General features: G+C 35.7%; 1 protein-coding gene across 2 annotated transcripts in view; it reads right to left on the bottom strand.

The window, feature by feature from the left end:
- Positions 1-24693, bottom strand: part of eml3 (EMAP like 3) — an 84982-nt gene that overhangs the window by 30553 nt on the left and 29736 nt on the right. The window contains exons 2-6 of one of the 2 annotated variants that reach the window (XM_056461114.1): positions 14051-14227; positions 13798-13909; positions 10153-10602; positions 3629-3742; positions 522-550 (exon numbers count right to left, since the gene is read on the bottom strand). In XM_056461114.1, coding sequence (XP_056317089.1) covers positions 522-550; positions 3629-3742; positions 10153-10602; positions 13798-13909; positions 14051-14227 — 882 coding nt within the window. The remainder of the gene's footprint in view (positions 1-521; positions 551-3628; positions 3743-10152; positions 10603-13797; positions 13910-14050; positions 14228-24693) is intronic. The other variant, XM_056461115.1, reaches the window with a different exon arrangement.

The following is a 24693-nucleotide window of genomic DNA, read 5'->3' as shown; positions in this document are numbered from 1 at the left end:
AATAATCCAATTATAGGATTTAAGAAAGTAATTATGGCAACTTAATTAGAAAAACAAAGTAGGTTGGCTGAGACAGTCTGGGTTAACAAGATAACAATAATTGAAGAGTTGTTTCAATTATTATTATTTCCCTGATCAACACGTCACTGATTCTGTAAACAGTATTTGTCCTTCTTTGGCATTTGCTTTTAAGAAACTGAATACTTTCGTGATTCGAGACTGTATGAAACTGAACAGACAATGAATACATGGTGAGAGATTTTCAAAAAGGTTAAAAGTGTCTTATTTTCCCAACCCATGACAGCTTTTCCAGTAATCAAACACTGCGAGGCATGAGAATAGAAAGGAGCATTGTGAACGGCATGAATAGTGGGACAATAATGAACTGACTCTCTCTCTATATAACAGACAGAAACTCCACAAATAAAATATAAATATAATAAAAAATAAAACCCATCGGTATAACTTATACAGATGAAATGTACAAAGAAAGGAGAAATGAAATGCAGATGCCTTCTTACCAGCACTGGAGATGAGGTCTTTTGCCCGACTGAGGAGACAAACAAAAAAATGAATTAGTGAATGAATAATTTAACATAAAATATATTGACATAACCACAAAAACCTTCCAGTGCAAATTTCGTAACAAAGAAATTGCATAATAGTATTTTGTTTGCCATTTTTAATGCCAAGTCAATGCCTGCTTTTGCTTATTTTCGTATACTTGGGTTATAAAATTAAAAACAGAATTTTAAAAGTTGGCGATGCAGTGGCGCAGTAGGTAGTGCTGTAGCCTCACAGCAAGAAGGTCGCTGGTTTGAGCCTCGGCTGGGCTGAAAATGAATGAATGAATGAATTTTAAAAGTTATGTAGAAGCAATATTAAAAGAAAATTCATTATAATTCAATTAATATGGCATAAACGTGGCCCACAAGAAAATTAGGATTTTGACCAGATTTAAAAGGACAGTTCACACAAAACATTTAAAGTTATTTGTCACTTCTACACCCTCATTTAATCTAAGATGTAAAAATTGTGTGGATGGGTGAACTATCCATTCAATTTAGTTAATTAATATAAATAAATAACATATTAAAAATGTTATAATTTTAATAAAAGTATACACACAATTCAAACTTCAAAAAAACACAATTTTATTATTAACTTGATTTTATTTTTATTAAATGGTATAAAATTAAATAGGGTATATGCAGAGCTAGTGTTTCTTCCCATACTGATAAACTTCCGGTTAACGGTTCAGTTTTTTTCCATTTGACATGGCTCCTTTTACAGCATCGATGTAGTAATGCAATTAAAATATAATCAGTTAAAAAGACTTTGTAATTCACTTAGTTGCTCAAGCGTAAAATGAGACGAAAAGCCGTTTACCTGCACGCACCTGTCAAGATTAGCAGGCTAGTGCAGAAACACCATTGAATATACTGGGGTGAAATAAATGTTCATATGTTAATGACATGAGTGGAAAAATGTCATTTAATGCAGTGCTTGTACAATTTGAGACCCACTTTATATCAGATATCACTCAGCCAGTGGAGATCACTGATTTTTAAAGAACACAGACCTTAAACGTGCCAATTTTGTAATGGCATACAGGTCACCGGGAGCGCTTAACCCAGGTTACTGACAAAAAAAACGAGAGGGTTGACACGTTTGAAGTGAACAGGAAGTGTTACTGGAAAAACATCTTTGCGAGGGAAAGCAAAAACTTAAATATATATTTTCCTATGACTCTTTTTTTTTGTCCCATCCAATTTTACCCCCACCATCACGTCTCTTCCGGGTCCGGCTAATAATCAATGTGACTGAGTGAACAGGAATGTAAGAATTACAGAATTTCTTTAAAAATGTATTAAAAACCGAATAAAATTATACATTTAAGTATAATTAAAACTATAAACAATCTAAATTATTTTAGTTTGAAATAAACATGAAAAGAAAAAAAAACATAAAATTATTTAATTGCCGAAACATTGTTTTCATTTAGTTTAAATTTATGTAAAATAACCAAAACTTATAGAAAAATTATATAAAAACAAACTTATATTACAAAATATACTACAAAAATGATACAGGAAATGATATGATTTAAAGGGCACCTAGGTTACCCTTTTTTTCAGATTTAATATAAGTCTTTTGTGTCTCCAGAATGTGTCTGTAAAGTTTCAGCTCAAAACACCCATCAGATTTTTTATTATACCTTTTATTAAATTCTAATTTATTCATTTTTGCACCAGGAGGTGGTTTTGGTGTACTGCTCCTTTAAGGCTAGTCCTCCCCGCCCACTGTTTCTACGTGCCATTCTGTGTGCCTTAATCTCCTCCCTCGGCAGATTAAGACAACAGACAGACTTAAAGGAAGCTGATCTCACATAGCGTTTGTGAGAAATACTACAGTAAGGCCTTTACCTATGAGTATTTGTTGTAGAGTTGCTATGATGACACACAATGTTGTTACAAAGTTCACGCACACATACAGATACACACACAGACACAGCGTGGACACGACACGCGCACACACACAGCGCGGACACCACACGCACACACACACACAGAGATACACACACATACACAGCGCGGACACACACACACACACACGCACGCGCGCACGCACGCACGCACGCACGCACGCACGCACGCACGCACGCACGCACACACACACACACACACACAGAGCGGACACGACACGCAGAGACACAGACAGCACGCATTTAGCTTTAGCTTTGCACTCTTTTTGCACGCATATGTGACAGGATACAGGTTAATCTCCACTGCTGTATGAATATCTGTTATGTTAATGTACATGTTATGTTAATGTACATGTACATGTTATGATTTAACGTACACAAACCGTGATTGAAGCGTCTTCTTTTAAAATTATTCTGACACACGACTGTGCTGATGAAGTAAAGCTAGGCTAAATCGCTGTAATTCATTACACACATGCATGGTTTTAAAACCTTTTAAACTTGTAAAAATCACTCTTGATCACATTTGATGATGACTGATGATCCTAGCGAACTGAACAGACCTTTTATTCCCGGTTGCTTTGCGCACGTCTGGTCTTGTTGATATGATTATACATGTGACTACCGGGACATGGTAATACGCGCAGCTGTCAATCAATTCGGTGAGAAGGGGGACCGCACTCCTACGTAAAGTTGCGATCGCTCTGAAAACCGTTCCAATTGGTTCATCGTTTTTATGTTGTTAAATTGAAAAAAAAAGGACTGGGTGTGTTTATATCACCCCAATATGACGGTCTATACACTATACCTATACATATGTCTGTCCAAACAGCTTGAAAAGTAGATTTTTCACCATAGGTGCCCTTTAATTACTAAAATGCTGGCAAAAATTTAAATAGAAAAAAAAACTAAATAAGTAACACAAAAATCTCTGTTGTCTAAAGGCTCTCCATTATACACACATTACCACGACAATCTTTCTGTTATTCTATAAACTGAAGTCTGAGTCATAATGTTTTTCTGGGTTAATCGATAACATCTATAGATTGTGCAGATAGAGCTTTACTTACTTTTTTCACTCTAAAATATTACATGGAAGCGATAAGTACATAGCATTCTTAAAAAAAAAAAAAAAAAACTCACCTTTCCAGACTTGGAGACCTTGTGAGTAAATTGGTAGAAGAGGCCGCTTTCTTAGAGAGCCGCTGTTTGGTCTTGTCTTGAGGTTCTTTACATTTCTCACTGTTCCTCCTCGCCCTGATTTTAACAATACAAAACACAAGTCAGTAGCTGGATGGAGCGTTAAAGGGATAGTTCACCCAAAAATGAAAATTCTGCCATCATTTACTTACCCTTTACTTGATTCAAACACAAAAGAAGATATTTTAAAGAATGCTGAAAACCTGTAACCATTGACTTCCATAGAATTTGTTTCTCCTATTAATTTCAATTCAATTCATGTTTATTTCTATAGCGCTTTTACAATGTAGATTGTGTCAAAGCAGCTTAACATAGAAGAAGTGAACTGAAATGAGTTTCTACTATGGAAGTCAATGGTTACAGGATTTCAGCATTCTTCAAAATATCTTCTTCAGTGTTTAATAAAAGAAATTAACTCTTAAAAGGTTTGGAATCACTTGAAGATGAGAACATTTTCATTTCTGAGTGAACTATCCCTTTAAATCAATTCAATTCACATTTAAAATAACACATGCAAGTAATCATCACTGCAAAAATGAGCATGTAAACTAGCCGTCGCCAAACATGCATGGTTTAAATGAAATCTCCCATTAGGTTTGGACAGGTGCAGCATGCAAACACACACACTTCTTTAAACCCACAATCAGGCAGACACACAAACACCATCAGAGATCAGTGAGTTAACGCCACTGTTGCGTAGGAGTGAATTTGGCCGATATGTTTATTATGTGTGTGAGAATGAGTCTGTGTTCACTGAGGGATTGTTTCCTCTAAAACGCCCTGTTTCCTGTTCTTCTCAATACACTTAGAGGAGTCCAATACAAGCTACACGAAACAGGAAATAACTGCAGCCACGTGATCAATGACGATACTTGTGGTGGAAGACAGTGAAGTGAAACTCAGCTGATAAAAGCAGGCAGCATTTGCTGTGAATTTAATTATGCAGGGTTACTGAATTATTGGTTTCTTAACTCTTCCTTAATAAAACATTCTAATTTCTAATTTGCTCTAATTTATAAATATCATACGTTTATAGACTAAAGCCTAATTACATTTCTATGCATTTATTATAAATCTTGAGATAAATTTGCTGTGTGTCCGTGCTTTGTGTATATGAATTGTATATCATACATGGATCAAAAGATGAAAAGGGCTTTAAACATCAAAACAGCACAACTACAACTGACAATAGACAGATATGGGTATATAACTATGTTTTATCCAAGTACATTGTGTGTAATGTAAAATGTGGTTATTGTCCACTTGGTGCATGGAAACATCAAGCATTGGATGTCCACATTGTGCCAGTGTGGTCCATGGTGCTGTCATTAAAAACTCACATTTGTTTCCACTCAGTGCTATAATCCAGCAGAAGAGTGACAAGTTGCAGACGACCATCTGAACCGTTCCTGAATAATCGTATATGGGCCATTTTGTAACTCTCTTAACATAAAAATAAATAATAATAATAATTTAGCATTATCATGTTTAGTCTCACTGTTTAGAGTCAATTAGTAATTAAATCTAAGTTGTGAGAGTTGTGCAGTTGTAAACATAAAAATTCTTGAGAGCATATTTACATGCAATGATGTAAAATGCTACTGTAAAAATCTTGTAACTTGGATAACAGCGAGTTGCCCTAATAAATATACAGTTGAAGTCAGAATTATTATATATATATATATATATATATATATATATATATATATATATATATATATATATATATATATATATATATATATATATATACTGTTTTGGTTGTGTATTTGTGTTGTGTACAATGTAAAAATACTTCAGTCAGTACTTAAAACAATGGTGTATTAACACTATTAATAAATAAAATTAATATTTTTAAAAAGCCTTTAACAGTAAAATTCTGGCAACTACAGCTGCTATTTTTTTATTGTTAAATTTTATGGTTCTTTTACACTGTAGAAAAATCTAATTTTCTTGTCCTAGAGCTCTGTTGCAACACAACCTGGTTAAACATTCTTGAGCCTCATAACTCAAAAAAAATAAATAAATAAACATTCACGCAAAGATACCAGGAAGGAACAAGGCAAAACTGTTTACAAGGAGCATGGAACAGAAATTAAAATCCACCCACAAGAATTACGGCAAAATTTGTGGAAACCAAGCAGTACAGAAGTTAAAACAGACGATTACAACCCCCGAAAGACCACCCAAAGCATGCATGCAGATAAATCAGTCAACGAATCCACAGATTTGCTTTGTTCAGAAGATTAAGTGAGATTATTTGATGGGTTAGTATGATGTTAATGCTCCAGCAAGACTCAATCATGAGCTTTGTGTTTCTGCAAAAACCATGTTACAGCCAAGATTCCTAGCAGCAGTTTTGGCATATATACTGACTACATTCCTGTCTCACTCCGACAGCTTTTCGGATTTAGCAATGATCTCATATCTTTCATATTCACCTGAAGGAGAGCCGACAGGTCTGGATGACACAATATTATTGCCTTATTTATTGAGAAATGGCGCGGCGCTTTTGCAACCGGATCAACGGACATGCATACCGAGCTAAGTCAACATCGCAACTGAACAAACACAGAGAGCTGTCCTCCCTTTTTCTATAAAAAAAAACCTCAAGGCTGCAATTTCCAAAACGCTGACATCTGCCTCAACAAATCACAAATGCATTTCCAAAGAAGCATGGAGCGGATTCAAAAACAAATGTAAATGTTGGCATGCATCTGTTTCTTTCAAAGGGCTGAATGAATGCCAGAAGTACATCAATTCAGACATGTGTCATTCTGTAGAGCCCTAGGGATACAAACGTCTATGTCTTTGGTATTACTGAAGGACTCATACATTACTGTAGTTCAAAGAGTAGATGATGGCAGAAGCAATGCAACTGACAATGCAAGTAATGGGTTTGATTACCATGGACTGCATAACCTGATCAAACGTATACCTTGAATGCAATGCAAGTTGGTCAAATGCAAAAGCATAAATAAAACAAATGTGCAACTTAAAAATATATCTTGCAATAGTAAGTTTAACTAAACAGAAATCTGTAAAGTTTCTATATGCACTTTAATTTATTAAATATCTTCACATTAGTGTATTTATACATCAAATAGTTTTGAGGTCTATGATTTATATTTGGAATGTGTAACTCTTGGTAACTTCTATATAATAAATATTATATTAATTAAACATCATAAACATAAAATCATTCTTTTATTTGTGTATGACTGGGTCTTTATAGCAGTGATTAATATGTTTCTGGCTTAATATACTGTATATCAGCAATTAACTTAACCTAAACTGATGTTGTGTGTATATTTTAATGCTTAAGCAACCATTTGAGAAGATGTATACCATGGTCATATTTCAGGATGATGATACATTGACCAGTCTCAAATGCTTGTTTAAACTGACCACTTAAAGACGCTTTCCTGATTTGTATTATGCATGTCATGAAACTGGCGGCACAGTGGCTCAGCGGTTAGCACTGTCACCTCACAGCAAAGCTGGTTCGAGTCCCAGCTGGGCCAGTTGGCATTTCTGTGTGAAGTTTGCATGCTCTCCCTGTGATGGTGTGGGTTTCCTCCTGGTTTTCCCACAGTTCAAAGACATGTGATATATGTGAATTGGATTAACTAAAGTGAGAGTGCAAGAGTGTATGGGTGTTTCCCAGAACTGGGTTGCGGCTGGAAGGGCTCCCGCTGCGTATAACATATGCCTGAATAGTCTGCTGTGATGACCCCTGATAAATAAGGGATTAAGCTGAAGGAAAATGAATAAATAAATGTCATGAAACTGGAGCAATGGAGCAAAATCAAACTGTATCAACTGGTTTACACTTAAACTGTGACCTGAAACTGCTTTACCTGATCACTTGCACTGTCAGCACTTCAGGCATAAATGGTTAAAGAATGTAAATGTAAACACACTGAAAGAATAATAGTTGTTTTAGAAGTTATGCGGTAAAACATCTGTAAATTACTAATAAATTAGTGGATGCACCAAAATTTGAGCCGAAACTGAAACATAAAACTTTGAATAATATAAGACTTTTTCCCAATGTAACTCAAAAACCTAAATTATACTGTAAAAAACATGCCAAATAAATTTTATTAACACTAAAATTTTATTGAAAATTAACAAATTTATTAGCGCTGCCATAACAGCAATGTACGCTGTAAAAAGGGATTATTTACCTAAAGCGAGTAAACCAATTGCCTTAAAAGCAACAAGTTGACTTTACAAAAATAAAGTACACCCATTACAATGTGGAACTGTTAAGTTGACTATGCTATGCTAATTGTACTAACTTTTTTCAAGTAAACTAATCCCTTTTTCCAGTGTCAGACTATTTTAGCCCTTCGGTTTTCAAATAATTACTGTAATGATCTCAATATTATATATTTGGAGCTTCATTAAGTCTTTAAAATCTACATTTATAGCCTGCATTGAATTTAGAAGACACACTGGAGTCTGGAAGAGCATGCCATTTTGCTAGATACAGAAAAGCTGGGGGAAATAAGCTAATATAATAAAGGTGTCTTGGAAAAAAAGTGATTAGTCTACTTTTATTTAAAAAAAAAAGTGACAATCGGTTTACATTCATTATTTTTCTAAGTCATCTTGTTGCTTTTAAGGCAATTGGTTTACTCGCTTTAAGTAACTAATCCCTTTTTACAGTGTAACTACATAGAAATGTTCTGTCGGCATGTTATTTCAGCAGACATTGATTTTCTGCTGAGCATTATCTATTCAGGCATAGATAAAGGAAATATTCGGCTATTTTGATCTTTGATTGAGGTGAAAACACAACCTAGTTCAATACGCCACTCTGGTTTTGTGCTTTGGTCAGCGGAGCAACAAACTGCCCTTCTATGGTGAATGCCATTGAAATAAATGGGCTTCATAGCACTTCACTTTCTGCATCTAATGTCGTCCAGTGGCTACAGTTGGAGAAAGTGTAAAACCCGCGCATGCCATTGAAATAAATGGGTTTCAAAGCACTTCATTTTCTGCATCTAATGTCGCCCAGTGGCTACAGTTGGAGAAAGTGTAAAACCAGCGCATGCAATTGAAATAAATGGGTTTCATAGCACTTCATTTTCTGCGTTGCCCAGTGGCTACAATTGGAGAAAGTTTGAAAAAAGCGCATTGAACACTGCTGAGGAGTGCAGCAGAGCATAGACTAATATTTTTTGCCTTTTCTCTTTTCGCTTTCACACCCACCTAGACTTTTGTTTCGGAACCCATCTCGTTTACCCCATTAACACGGTTCATTTAGCATATGTGAATCCAGCAATCGCGCTTAGATCTGTACCAAAACAATCGGTTTGAGATGGCCTGAATGAGGTGGTCTCGGCTCAATTGAAATGAACTCTAGAGTGGATCGATTGTAGTGAGAAAGCAATACGATCCAACAAACTAACAAGCCAGGCTATATCACAGTGGATTATATAATACATATTAGGGATATGTAAAAGGCATATATGGTTATATGAAGAGAGAATGATGAGTAGGGCAGGATGTCATTCCTACCAGTAAATGTGCCAATCATGTCAAATACGAAAGTGAAAGCATGCTGAAATATTAACGAGAGCTGTTTATCCGTTAGGATAATTAACCGAACTGCAGTCTTGGTTTATCTGTTGTTTCTCTCTATAATGCAATGCATAATTCTAACCAACTGCTATGCACGAGAAAGTCTCACCTCTGATTTATATTTGGTGACAATGTCTGTGGGTGCACCATTCAAAATTAAAGTGCAGATTTTCGCTTCTGATGTCTTACTGCTCATCGTCATAAATTTAAATAATTAAGCATGACAGCTAAGCGGGACTCTGAAAAATAAACCATGAAACTGACCAATGTGAGAAGAGTTTACTCACAGGGGACTTGTTTTAGCTATTTTGGTCTGTTTAGAAACATTGCAGTGTGAAAGCGAACCACACCAAGAGCAAAGTGCAACATCGTAACAATTTTAATCCCTGTTTCGGAACAAAACAATTGATCTACAGGTATGAACGCACCCTTATGGCCATTTTCAGTTTTCAGCTGTAAATAGGCTCAAATTATTAGTCGTCTTTTGAGCTATAGGAAAAAAAAAATTGGTGCATCCCTACTGAGTATGTTTGTATTTTCACGGCTATTAAACAAAGACTTTCAGATATTTTGTTTTGCTTGTATACAAGTTTTACAAGACTTCAGTAAACTTATAATCCACTGGCAATTCTTTAAATTCAATCAAGTACCATGTTTCATCCTAAATCTAACAACGAAAATTCCATTCATCAAGTGATTCCTCCATGCTTTCAAGTTAATAAAGCTAGACCTAGGAGCCAAAACTGCCTCAACAAGCTGTAACTGTGGTTTGTGCAGCAACACAAGCATTAGTGTAATGATTAAAACCAAATTCAGAGGCGGTAAATTCAAGCAAAACAGCCAATGCCTGACTCCATGTTTTGGGGTGAACGCACAGTGTTTTCTCTCCTTCCTGAATGGGGGAGAGAGGACCTCCATGTGGGCTGGATGTTGGCTCTTTTGGGGGTGCCGGTGAGGAAGATGTTGGAGTTTGAGGACATGAACCCTGGCTGTCCTCGCTGCTTTTGCTGTGCTGCTGCTGGAGGGTTCTGATGGTGGTGGGCTGGATGGGGTCTTCAACAATGGAGCTCCAGGTTTGGTCCTTCTTCCGCTCGTCTTCATCAGCATCTTCCTCTTTGATTTGGATCTCATCTGTGAACTGGGTGCCTTCGAGTAAGGCGTCCTCCAGGGAGAGACTCTGCACATGTCGTGTCAGGGCCAGCGGGAGGGACTCATGGTTCGGGATCCACGGTTCAGTCTGTGTGCATCTCTCGCTAGTGCTCGGTTTGTGGCTGGGAATGGTTTTAGCCCCACCCTCCCCGTTTTCTGCTGTGTTTGAAATAAGGCTACAGATACACAAACAAAACAGTTTGAGATGATAAGGGTCTCAAATTATGCTTGTCGGGTCAAATGCTGCAGGTCAGTTGTAATGAATTCAACAACATTTTTATTAAGATCTGTCCCCATCATTTACTCCTCCTCGAGTTGTTCCAAACATGTATAATTTATCTTTCCATTTAACATAGATATCTTTTAATAACTTTTTGAGGCTCTAAAATTTTGCACCAAAAAGTTCTGAAAGCTGTATTTGACAAATTGAGTATTTATATGTCATATTTACAATTCAGAGGATCTGAAAGAATTGAAGAGAAATGCAGGATTCGATAAGTCTTGATGTGCTATTTGTGAAGCCAATGTGAGCAAGAACAACCTAAAATTTCAGTCTGTTTTTCACAAACCTACAGAATGAGTATTTTATTATTTATTAGAGCAAAGGACACCAACACATCGCTGGCGAGCTTCTAGTCCTATTAGTGGCTACTTCAGTTTTGATGTTTATTAATTTGAGAGTTATAATACACAACATGTGTATGCAACTATATTGTTGTGCTGACAACCAGAGTATTCAATTACACAAAGAACTGTTTTGTATAAAATAAATGTATTATTGATTCTATTCTTTTCAAATTTCTAAAATAAATCTGAGGTGTGTAACAGTTTTTTTTGTTAATGTGAGTTTTATATGATCTAGTATATTTGATATTTAATCAATAGACGGTGACATGAGTAGCTCTTGGTCACTTTTAGATTTTACAAAGTAGCTTGCATCTGAAATAAGCTTGGAGACCCCTGATTAAGAGAATCTATTTGCAGAAAATGACAATAGGCCAACATAAAGTATAGTTTTTAGACATTAAATATTGGAGGGAAATACATACACATTTTCATGTACATTTTTCCCCAATTTTAAAGTCTAAAAACATATACTATTATATATTCATTCATTAATTTTCCTTTATCTTAGTCCCTTTATTCATCAGGGGTCACCACAGCAGAATGAACCGGCAACTTATCCAGCATATGTTTTACACAGCGGATGCCCTTCCAGCTGCAACCCAGTACTGGGAAACACCCATTTACACTCATTCACACACACATACACTACGGCCAATTTAGTCTATTCAATTCACCTATAGCGCATGTCTTTGGGCTGTGGGGGGGAAACCGGAGCACCCGGAGGAAACTAACTTGAACACGGGGAGAACATGCAAACTCCACACAGAAATGCCAACTGACCCAGCCGGGACTCGAACCAGCGACCTTCTTGCTGTGAGGCGACAGTGCTAACCACTAAGCCACCATGTCACCCATTTTATATATTCTCCTCCTCAAAATTTTGCAAGTAAATGCAATGAATAGTTTAAGTTAAAATACTCCTGCACTTACAGTTTGCCAAGTATTAGCAGAAAACTACATCATTAAAGCTCAACATCCTTAGCCTAAAACTTCAGGATTTCCCAAAACATCATTTACAACTGTTCTTTTTTTTTAAATATATGTTTGACTAAAAAAAAAATGTGTAAAGTTGCTTGGATTGACATGAGGGTGAGTAAATGAGGACAATTATTATTTACGAATAACTAATTGGCATTAACCAGTACTCAAAATAGTGATAGCTCTAGTTTCAGTGTAATTATGTATAAATCTACAGCCTCCAGCTACCAGCCCAACTCTTTAATCTACACCATCAACATACAGTAACACAGACCTGCAGGAAACTTATTTAATTAAATTTAATTGAAATTTTCTGACATACAAACACAGAAATCTCATAATAGTAACATTATACTGAATGCTTTTCTCTGTTTTCCCCTTTTCCCTGGATGTTGTTCAGAATGGCTCAAATATGCAGATTGCAAAGAATGTTGCTCTGCTTCTTTGTATTAAACACATGTGGGTGACCAGGCTGTTCTGTTTCGCAGAGCATTTCTTCACAGTGTCATCGAGCACATCTGCAACTCCAGGAAGACATTTCTGCATTTCATTTATAAATGACAGTTGTGTTATTTTGATGAATAACTGTTAATCTTCTCGTCTCGTTCTATATCTTATATGCAGTGTTATGTAAAAAAAAAAGTCATATTTTACCATTTTAATCTTAAAGGGATAGTTCACCCCAAAATAAAAATTGTATCATCATTTACTTCCTCTTTACTAGATTAAAACATTTATGAGTTTCTTTCTTCTTCTATCCACAGCCATATCACTCTGTAGCTCAAGATCGGTTACTCACTGAAGCTAAGCAGGGCTGAGCCTGGTCAGTACCAGGATGGGAGACCACATGGGAAAACTAGGTTGCTGTTGGAAGTGGTGTTAGTGAGGCGAGTAGGGAGCGCTCAACCTGTGGTCTGTGTGAGTCCTAATGCCCCAGTAAAGTGAAGGGGACGTTATACTCAGATACTTTCAGATGAGACGTTAAACCGAGGTCCTGACTCTCTGTGGTCATTAAAAATCCTATGGCACTTCTTGTAAAGAGTAGGGGTGTAATCCCGGTGTCCCTCTCGGCCCTTAACTATCATGGTCTCCCAATCAACCCCATCCACCAAACTGGCTGTATCACTGTCTCTCCACTCCACCAATAGCTGGTGTGTGGGAAATGCACTGGCGCCGTTGTCCTGTGGCTGCCATCGCACCATCCAGGTGGATGCTGCACACTGGTGGTGGTGTGTAGAGAGAGACTCCCCCTCATGATTGTGAGGCGCTTTGGGTGTATGGCCATACATGATAAATGCACTATATAAATACACATTACACTACATTCAATGCAAATGAAGACATTTTAAAGAATGCTGAAAACCTTTAACCATTGACTTCAATTATATTTGTATTTAAAACTATGAAAGTCAATGGTTTCCATTGGTTCCATTTCCATTGGTTGGCCAACAGGTTTCCAGCATTCTTTGAAATATCTTCTTTTGTGATTATCAGAAGAGTGAATCTCATAAAAGTTTGAAATGAGCACAGATGGAGTAAATAACAGTATATTTTTGGTTGAACTCTCCCTTTAATCTTTAAAAAAATTAAATAAATAAATAACAAAACATTTTCACTTCATGTGTTATGTTAGTTTTGCATTTTCATTTATTAAAAGATTAAGATAAGGCTTAAAATTGTAATATATTATTATTATATTTACTCAACACTATTATATACTTAGATAATAGCTTTTAAGTTCATTACAAACCTAGAATCCTCTGTACCTGTTAGGTGTGTGGTGAAATCCATCAAGGGAGCTTGTAGACATTCTGCACGGTTTGGAGAATCCATCCACATAACAGGACTGATTCAACACTCGAGCAGCAGCAGGGTTCACTTTTGTCACACAGTGAAACATTTACATTGTTCAGGAAACACAATACAATAATATCTGTTGCAATACCTTTCAATGTGCTATAAACCTGAAGTGATATCTGTATAGTACCATGCTGTAATAATCAATAAGAAAGCTCATACCAGCAATCAGCTGCTGTTTAAGCAGGGGTATCTGTTGGTCGTGGAGGCGGAGCCTGCGTAAAGCATCGGCCAATGAGGACTTCAGTAGCGTTATTTCATCTTCCTGTGCTTGGAGACGCACCTCCATTGTAGAAAGCTTGTCGGGGTACTCTGTGCTGCTTTCTGCTGACACATCATCTAGATGAAAACAACACAGCATAAATACACACACACACACACACACACACACACACCAAAAAAAATAATCTTGAATCATATATTGAAATTGAAATCTAAAACAATAACAATAAATTTGAACACAATGATTTGTCTTCTATCTAGTAAGAGAGACATCTGAAACAGCATAATCATTTATGTAATCATTTACAACATAATAAAGACAGATTACACACTAAGCTAAATTGCCCGAAGTGTATGGGTGTGTATGGATGTTTACCAGTGATGGGTTGCAGCTGGAAGGGCATCCACTGTGTAAAAAATGCTGGATAAGTTGGCGGTTCACTCCACTGTGGTGACCCCTTATTAATGTTTTATGTGCTTACTGTAATGTTCATTCATCTTCTTTTCAGCTTAGTCTCTTTATTAATAAGGGGTCACCACAGCGGAGTGAACCGCCAACTTATCCAGCATGTTTTACACAGTGGATGCCCTTCCAGCTGAACCCATCACTGGTAAACATCCATACACACTCATTTACACTCATACACTACGGGCAATTTAGCTTACCCAATTCACCTGTACCACATGTCTTTGGACTTGTGGGGGCGAAACCGCAGCACCCGTAGAAAACCCACTGGGAGAACAAGCAAACTCCACACAGAAATGCCAACTGACCCAGCCAAGGCTCGAACCAGCGACCTTCTTGTAGTGAGGCGATCGTGCTACCCACTGCGCCACCGTGACGCCCATACTTTAATACTAACTTCTAATTAGAAATGCCATCAAAAGTGAAAACGCTGGTCAAAATTATCCATTTGCACACTAACTGACACCCAAGCAGCGCTTCGAGACCCCATCATTATTTTATCTTGACCCTTAGAAATGGAGCGCACAGAATTGTGGGATATCAAAGGCAGCAACAACAAAAAAAATCTATGAAATGAATGTTGCTCCTGAGACAGAAGTAAAGCAGAATTTGGATTCAGACGTGCCTTGATGTCTTCCTGACTTGGATTGCTGTCTCTGCAGGCAGCATTTTAGAGCTTTCAGATGCAGCACATGCTTGAACATGAGTTAGATTGCTGCTAACATGATTTAATACTGTTAACATTTTACTAGCATGAATATTTTTTAGGGGCAGCGCGGTGGCGCAGTGGGTAGCATGGTCGCCTCACCAGAAGGTCGCTGGTTCGAGCCTCGGCGGGGTCAGTTGGCCTTTCTGTGTGGAGTTTGTATGTTCTCCCCGTGTTTGCGTGGGTTTCCTCCGGGTGCTCCAGTTTCCCCCACAGTCCAAAGACGTGGTGTAGGTGAATTGGGTAGGCTAAATCGTCTGTAGTGTATGTTTGTGAATGAGTGTGTATGGATGTTACACAGTGACTGGTTGCAGCTGGAAGGGCATCCGCTGCATTTTGCTTTGGCGACCCCTGATTAACAAAGGGACTAAGCCGAAAAGAAAATGAATGAATGAATGTTTTTTAGTTTTATCACGAAGGTAGCATCTCCCTAACATGACCTAACACACGACCCATCAACATGATCTAACACACCGTTAGATTAACTTAGCCCAAATGGTAACCTGTTAGCAGTTTGCTAACATGCTTCTAAAATAATTTAAAATCTTTTTACATGTTTATAACATGGTTTAGCCTTTAATCAAGCACAGCATAAAAAGTCTAAGCAAAACTATTTATTATTCATAATAGATCATTTACTCAAATTCATTCATTTTCTTTTCTGCTTAGTCCCTTTATTAATCCCTCGCCACAGCGGAATGAACCGCCAACTGAGCAAACCAGAGCACCCGGAGGAAACCCACGCGAACACGGGGAGAACATGCAAACTCCACACAGAAATTCCAACTGACTCAGCCGAGGCTCAAACCAGTGACCTTCTTGCTGTGAGGCGACAGCGATACCCACTGCGCTACCACACCTCAAATACATTACAATTGAAATATTATACATACAGTCAAGTGTGACACAGCATAAACACAAACGCTCAAAAAAATCATCTTTCACACTATATTAAAACTTAAATATAAAACATTGATTATTATTCATACAAAAAATACAAATAAGCAAAAATAATGAATACGCCTGAAAAATTCTGACTTAATTTTGTTGTTCAGTTTTTGTGTCATTTCTGGTCAAAAATACACAAAATGCAGGATAAGTTAGCAGTTCATTCCGCTGTGGCGATCGCTGAATAATAAAGTCACTAGAAAATGAATAAATGAAGAATAAATTATATATTAAACTAATATAGATAGAATAAACATAAAAAATGATTTGAGATGATTTGAAATGATTTTGAATGAGAGTAAGATATCCTAAAGGTCTTAAAGTTAAAAGAACAATTTTTAAAATACTTCATTTAAAAAAAAAAGAGTGAGAATAATGTGTAAACTGAAGTTATGTAAAGTCTGGCAACGCATAATCTGTCCTTTGCATTTAACCCATCCAAGTCAATACACAGAAGTGAGCAGTGCATGCACACAAGCACACGCACACACACATGACTCCTGATTGAATGAGAACACTGTTCCTTCATTTTCACAACTAAAACTCCTGCTGCTATGAAAAATCCAACCCACAAACTTTGGGTAACAAGTCCAAGTCTCTAACTCTTAAAATGACATGTTGATAAATATATGATGTTTTAGTTGTTTGTGAACTTTTTATAACCTATAAATGAGCTTCTAAATTACTAACTAAAAAACAGGACAGCTCCTTGAGGCCTTAAATCTTGGAATGTAATGGAAACAGCATGAGTGTCATTAAGTGTCTTCAGTGAAACTAAATGACTGAATGTTCTGCCCTCTAGGCCTCAGCATACTGAATAAATGGGATGTGTTAGTTGTATTTAAACAGTAATAAATGCCTATTATCATAGTTACAATAGGCCACACAAAACAAACACACGGGTGCATTTATATGCAACTTCAACAGTTCCTCTATTAACAACACACATCATAAAAGCAGACAGAATATTAGATAGTTGTATTTTGCTACCAAGCTTTTTGCACATATTTTGCACAGACGAGAACTAAGTATTAAACACGTCACCATTTTCTGAGAAAACATATTTCTAAAGGTGCCGTTGACTTGAAATTTTCCTCCAGATGTTGGTAATAACCAAAGAAATCCACATATGCAAAGAAAACAAAACTATTTAGTTTACAAATGAAGTTATGCGTAATAAAATGAAATGACACAGGGAAAAAAGTATTGAACACATGAAGAAAGGGAAGTGTAGAAAGGCAGTGAAAGCCCAGACAGCAGCTGAAATCTCTCAGTAGTTATTCAGCAATGCTCTGCTCTTCCTCATTGTAAATGAACATTAGCTGCTTCAGTCCAACACCTACATTAGCAGAGCAATGAAGATGAAACCAGGGTGCACATTTCAGCAAGACAATGATCCAAAACACAGCCAAGGAGGAAACTCTCAAATGCTTTCAGAGAAAGAAAATCAAGCTGTAGAATGGCCCAGCCAATCGCCTGACTTGAATCCAATATAAAATACAAATTAAGGATCAGATTTGATAGACGAGACCCACAGAACCATCAAGATTTTTACACTCTGTTGAAGTCTGTGAAAAAAAAAAATCACACCTGAGCAATTCAATGTTCTCTCCATATGAGAGGGGTCCTTAAGCTGCCATCAACAAAAAAAGTATTTTTATATAAAGAATTAAATACGTTTCAGTACTTTCTCCTTGTGTCATTCCATTGTTATTACACATAACTCATTCTTCAGATTTTTTTTTTGTCTGTTTAATTTTTATATTTGTATTGTTTGGGTTTTACCAAAACCTGGTTCAATTCCATGTCAACAGCTCCTTTAGAAATATTATTCCTAGCAAAACACATGGCGCATTCAATACTCATTTCCTCCACTGTAGGTTCCTGGTCCAAAATCATTGACCAACAGCCTTAATTCACACTTATACTTCAGTTCCCAGAAAGAAAATGAGAAAAAAAAAGGAAAGAATGTTTGGTCATGATTAGGCCCACACGGAATCTGCGCGTGCAGAATTCCGCAGATTTTCCGCAGATTTCCGCAGATTTTTAGCCCATCATTAAATCCGTTTATTTACTTGTGTAAATGTGTGTAAATCTATATTTATTCAGTTTTTAAAATAATTACAGTACTATTATTGATTAATATGAAAATGTTCATCTGATTTATGTACAATGCAGTTTGTACAGTAATATTTTCTGTCTTTTAGTAGATATATTATATGAGAGACTTGCTTTGTTTACCAAATAAAGTGAATCTAGTTGGATTTGCATTTTAAACATTAAATAAAAGTTAAAATATAATTTTATATTTCACATATTAAGGTTTTAGTTATGATATTCCCAAAATATTTCTGCAGAAATGGAAAAAATGTCCGCAGATTCCGTCTGGCCCTAGTCATGATTCACTTAAAGTAATCTAACTGGTATTTCAAAGACCGAACCTAAAGAAATGAAACTTTTAAAAGATGTATCATGCATTTTGCTAAACAACCCAAAGTAGTGATTCACAAATAAACTCTTTATCAGCTCAATATGAAAATAATTTATCAGCAGATAAACTGGGCTGATCCACTTTAGATTCATGCTGCTAACTATAAGGTTTCTGACTCATACTTTCTACATACATACATATTGGCTATTGACTTCCAAATATATAGTTGTGAGGGACATCTGTAACCTAAACATTTAGTGTGCTTGGCTGAATGGGCCACATGTGCGATGCTATTTTGAACAGTTGAGAACACCTTATAAAATGCTTAAAGGAGTCAAAACAGCACTCTTGCCACACAAAACAATCAGAGAAAATTTGAACATTTGTACTGAACTATAATGTGCAACATCATGATTATAAAAACTGGTTATAAAATTAGGTATGCATAGGATTTCAGTCCTTTTCATGGTCGCATTTATTAAAATCCTGTTGTGTTTGTGGTTTGTAACAGGCCTTTGGTCCATATTGGATGCATATTGAATCCAAATGAATTATGGTGCAGTTTGGAAGTAGGGCTGCACAATATATCGTTTCAGGATCGATTTCGCAATGTGCAAATCCGCAATAGTCACATCTGCAATGTTTAGTTTAGGTTTAGTCATTCATTAGAAAATTTGAGTGAGGATTATAGTTGACCAGGAAAGGATAGTTTAGTCATTGTGAAGTTAAACCATAATAAAGTAAAAGTTTTTCATTGTGTCTGGCTGACAAACTGCAATAAAGTCACATCATTCACACTGGAGTAGTGCTGATATTCACTCTCACACACACACTATAGCCTCACCTTTACACACCCAGTTCATGAGGCTTTGATCACTTGAAATTACAGACTAATCTATTTCTCCCGCAAGATTCTTCAAGCCTGAAGCATTTCCTCCTCGGTGATGACTTTGCATTGGCTAAACTACAGAGTTGAGCAAGAGTCAAGTACAGTTGAGCCTTTACTGTATAGATTCAATTCAATTCAAGCTTATTTGTAAGTATTTTCACAATAAGTATTGTTTCAAACAAGCCTTACAATTGCATTACAATCAAAAATGTAGATCAACCAATGTTTTTTTCAAAAGTGGCACGATGTACTCTAAAAGAAAGTTGTGGTTCTGATAATCATTAATCTACAAGGCAGCAGAAACTTTGGCTTTTTTTCAATGCCACAAATAATATTTTGAACTTCCCTCTTTGTCTGTATTTAAATAAGCAGAAGCAGAAGTGTGTTTACGGTAATGAGCAGATGTCAACAAGCCGAGATATTCCAGGAGCTTTAAATGGTAGAAACAAGAAGTTGTTATTTAATAAAGCTGTCTAACTTTTGTCTACATAAATGACATTAATAATTCCTTTAGGTGAATTTATCAGTAATTCATAGGGCTGTATGTGAATAAAGTAAATAATAATATGATGTGAATAAAGCATAACCTATAATAAACAAATGACAGACAGTGAAATAAATGGTGCATTATGGTTTTCTGGGAGTTTAAGTTTTATATGGTATAGCCTTCAATGTATAAATATTTCAACAAAATGAATCTGACTCAACATTGCATTTTCTGTGATGTGACTATTACAGATGCGCACACTGTGATATTAACGCAGAATTTAAATATAGTTCAGCCCTAGTAATTTATGAATAGTTTTTAAAATGTATGTTTTTTTAATTCTATGAGTTGATGCATCTTTTTTCATCAACAGACTTGTCTTTCTACTAACACTCTATTTTGTTTTTTAGACTACTTTATTTAATGGTATGTTTTTTTTTTCTGCGCACATGCTCAGTTCGCTTTTTGATTAAACTACATTGCTTTCATCAGCGTTTGTCCGGTTGCACATAGAGAATAACGTCTTTATTCTGGGATTACCACTCTTAATAAATACACTTGCATATAAAGTAAATCGTATCTCAAAGCATTTACTGGGGCACTGGCGATTTTTACTGGGGCACGTGCCCCAGTAAATGGGGTCTAGCGATGCCCCTGGTTAAGGCGCATTGTTGGCACGTTGCTATTGTGAGGAACTAAAATAGACTGTGCAATTGACCAGCTGAAAGCAGGTCTAAAGTCCAGCGCAGACCACGTTAGTTGTGCGTCTTAAAAGTACACATTGCCGAATATACACAGGATGTACAGCAATACACAAATATCTTTACAAATGAAAAATAATTAAAGGATTAAAATATTTTAAAAATTATTATTTTCTACATAAATATAAAAATCACTTCATGCATGTCCTCATGTCAGGAGGCTTTATTCAGTTTATTTATTACAATTTGCTTTTGTATAATGTTATTATTATTAGCAGTATTATTTATTATATGCATATTTATATTTGTTTTAATGAAAACAAGTTTAGATTTCTCCACCTGCCGGGTTTTGGAGACGTATACCTCACCATATGGGGCATAAAAATCGAATGTATGTTTGGATAGAACTAGTTATTTGACCACACTTTGTTATTATTGTTCATTTGTTCGTTTACTGGATATTAGAACTGAATTTAGAAATAGTTTTAAAACAAATCTTTGCACTTAAAATTAAATATGTAGGCTAATGGATGTCTTCAGTGGAGTACGTACAACACCGTTTCCTTATCCACAAAAGTAAACAATTAAAGTAAAGAGAAAGTAAAGAGGCCGATTGGAGGAGGCCTGTTCTTTATCCTTGCTGCAGATGGTCTGTTTAATTCGCTAGTGTAGCATTCAGTTTTTCCACTTACCAATTCCAATAGCAAATGCACCATGGTGTGATGCAACTCTTAAAGGGAATGTGAGAGGAGACTCTGATTTGTTTAATGCATGTTATTCGCAAAACACACTCAATAAGAGAATAAGCACAACCCTGTTAGACCATGCGCCGCAGCGCAGAGCGTAATTTTCTGTCCTTAAAATAGCAAAAGTGGATTCGGACATTAAAAAAGGTTTAAACTGGGTTATTTCTTTATTCTGCTACAGCCAGTGCTCCACAGAGAGATCTGATCTGATCTAATCATCTAAGCATCAAGAACCAGAACAAACTAAGGCAAACGAAATCCAGAAGAACTTTCCAGAAATCTAAAAGAGCTTAAAAAAATCTACCTGCAAGGCTACAGTACTGTTCAAAGTTTTAGGCACTTAATAAATACACTTTATTTATCAATTAACCTATATTAACTAAATCAACATTAGACTCCTTATGCAGACAATAATCTTGCTGTATAATTACAATTAATGACAAAAATAATGTTTGGAAATGTAAATGGATATTTCAAACTGACATTCTACAGACAAATATAGAAATTACCCACCTATTTTTGGTAAAATACTAGTGGCCTAAAACTTTTGCACAGTATATAAATATAATATATACACAAAATTTGTGAACTGTGTTAGACTAACTAGGGATTGTCATATTTGCATATTGCTGTTCTTTTGTTGCTTTGATTACTTTTATTGTCCTCATTTGTAAGTAGTTTTGAGCATAACAACCTTCAAAATTATTTAATACTTTTAAAATGATATTTTTTAAACACTTGTAAATGTAATTCTTTGATGGCATTACACCAGTTTTTAGTGTAACATGTCCAGAGATGGAAATAAATAAACAGCGTTACTAACGGCAATATTTTTTTCAGTAACAAGAAATCAATTGAATTATTGTTTTCCCATTACAACACTGTTACTTTAATAACAATGAAATGTGTGTTACTATAATTGCTATATAAACACTGAAGCGCTTTTCATACAAGCAGCAATCAGAGGCAGAGTAGGGAGAGTGTTCACACAAGCATGCGCACAGTCAGTGGCACACACCAATGACAAAGCCATGACATCGAAGCAACTAAAACTTGATTTTTCCTCCACTGCAAACACTTATTACTCAAACAGACTTAAATAAAATAATATCTATTAGTTCTAAACCATCTATTGTGTTTTATTGTACAACTATAATGATGATAATATGAAATGTTGAATTGGATGGTTGTCTCTCACATTGTCCCACAACAACATTAAAATAGCGTAGATTAGTGTCCAATGTTTTATATTTATAGTCATTGGACATTAGATTTATGTTTAATTAACGTAATAGTTACTTTGTACTTAGTTACTTTTATAATTATATAACTCAGTTACTATTTGTGAGAAGTAACTAGTAACTATAACTAACTACTACTTTAAAGGAACATACCCAACACTGAACATGACACATAAAATATATTTACTGCAAATGCCATAGGGTTGCACAATACATCGCTTCAGCATCGATATCGCAATTTGTATTGAGTTTAACTTTAATCTTATGGTGTGGAAGATTTTTATTGGGATGTGTTTTACTTTTAAGGCCTGTGACTGTAAGATTTCAGGCAAAGTTAAACCATTTGGGCACAAAAAAATTCCAAAGTTTGCCACTTAAAGATTAATTGTGTGTAATTAAATACAATAAAGACTATGCAGTGTTATTTTAGATTTGATAACTGAATTGCTGTATCTCAAACTGCTGACGTTGAAACCGGAAACCATAAAGTATCTTTGTTCTATTGTTTTCATCTGTGCTTTAATATCTTTATTTCATATAGTATATTTTGTGTACTTAATGCAGACAAAATTATCCCAATCAATGTTAAATGATAAAATCTATCCAAAATAGAGTCGTCTTGTGAAATGATATTGATATAACAATGTATCACAGGAAAAACTAAATATCGCAATGTCAGTTTTTTCCAATATCGTGCAGCCCTAATTTGGTGATTTCAATCTCAATAAATATTTCTTATTATTATCAATATTTAAAACAGCTGTTTCTACTTTTTTATTGAAGGGAAAGTAAATAAATTATCAAAATAAAATTAAAATGAATTTATTTCTTAATTAAAGATATGTAAAACTGACCAAAAGTGATAATGACTTGTCATTAAATGTTATCACGGATTACCATTTCAAATAAACCATGTTCCTTTAAACTCTCCATTCAACAGTATTCTGCAAACTGTGATTAATAACACTCCTTTGACAATAAAACAAAATTACCATCTGGCACGATATAAACAGGTTTCAGCCAATTATTAATTTAGCTCTTCCAAAACATGGCCAGACATGACCCATTTTACTCACGCAGGCTGCGAACGATTGGCTCAAGTTCTTTAAAATACAGCAGGAAGTGCGCACAACCAACGTCCAGACTTCCTGAACCACAATGTTATGTTCTTTCAGACAAAAAAAAACCAACCCTAAAGTCACACGCAGAACTTTATTTCTCCATCTCACACACAGACAGTCATAAACAGAGCAATTCAACGCCTCTGGGCTAGAACCGTGACTCCTCTGCACTCTTCCCACAATGGCTTCATTGAAGATTTGGGACGCTCTCATCCAGCTAACATGTTTTTCGCTTTCACAAGACCGACCGGCGTTCAAAACCACAAATACACCAAGCAGATTTAAACAGGGCCAAAGTGCAACGAGTGCACAGCGGCCACAAATATGGACTAAAAGTGAATCTACTGTAAGGACCTGAGATTCATGATGAGATACGAGCGCTACAAATCATTCAATAGCGCTGTTTGCATTAAATAACTCCTATTTATGACTGCAGATGGTGGTGAGTCACATTTGCGGGAAATAGTTCGACCGTTTGCCTTCAAGTGATAGTTCAGCCAAAAAATTAAGTGCTATCATTATTTACTCAATTTTATAGTGCTGTCTAATGATTAATCTCAACTAATCGCATACAAAAGAAAAGATATATACACACACATATATACATACACATACTCAAGTGCAATCTTTTATTTTATACACGAGTAGTCACGATTACTTGTTAAACAGCACTACCCTTTTATATTGTATATATTGAATATTAAAGGGCACATAGTTTACCTCTTTTTCATGATTTAATATTAATATTATGGTTCTTCTGAGTGTGCCAGTTTAGGTTCAGTTTAAAACACAATTCAGATTTTTTTATTATCATGTGTTAAAAAGTGTCATGTTGGGGGCGTGTCCG

The sequence above is a fragment of the Danio aesculapii genome, chromosome 7 (genome assembly GCF_903798145.1).
Source record: "Danio aesculapii chromosome 7, fDanAes4.1, whole genome shotgun sequence".
NCBI lineage: Eukaryota > Metazoa > Chordata > Actinopteri > Cypriniformes > Danionidae > Danio > Danio aesculapii.
The sequence above is the reverse complement of the archived record's forward strand: the minus strand, read 5'-3'. Positions and strand labels throughout refer to the sequence as shown.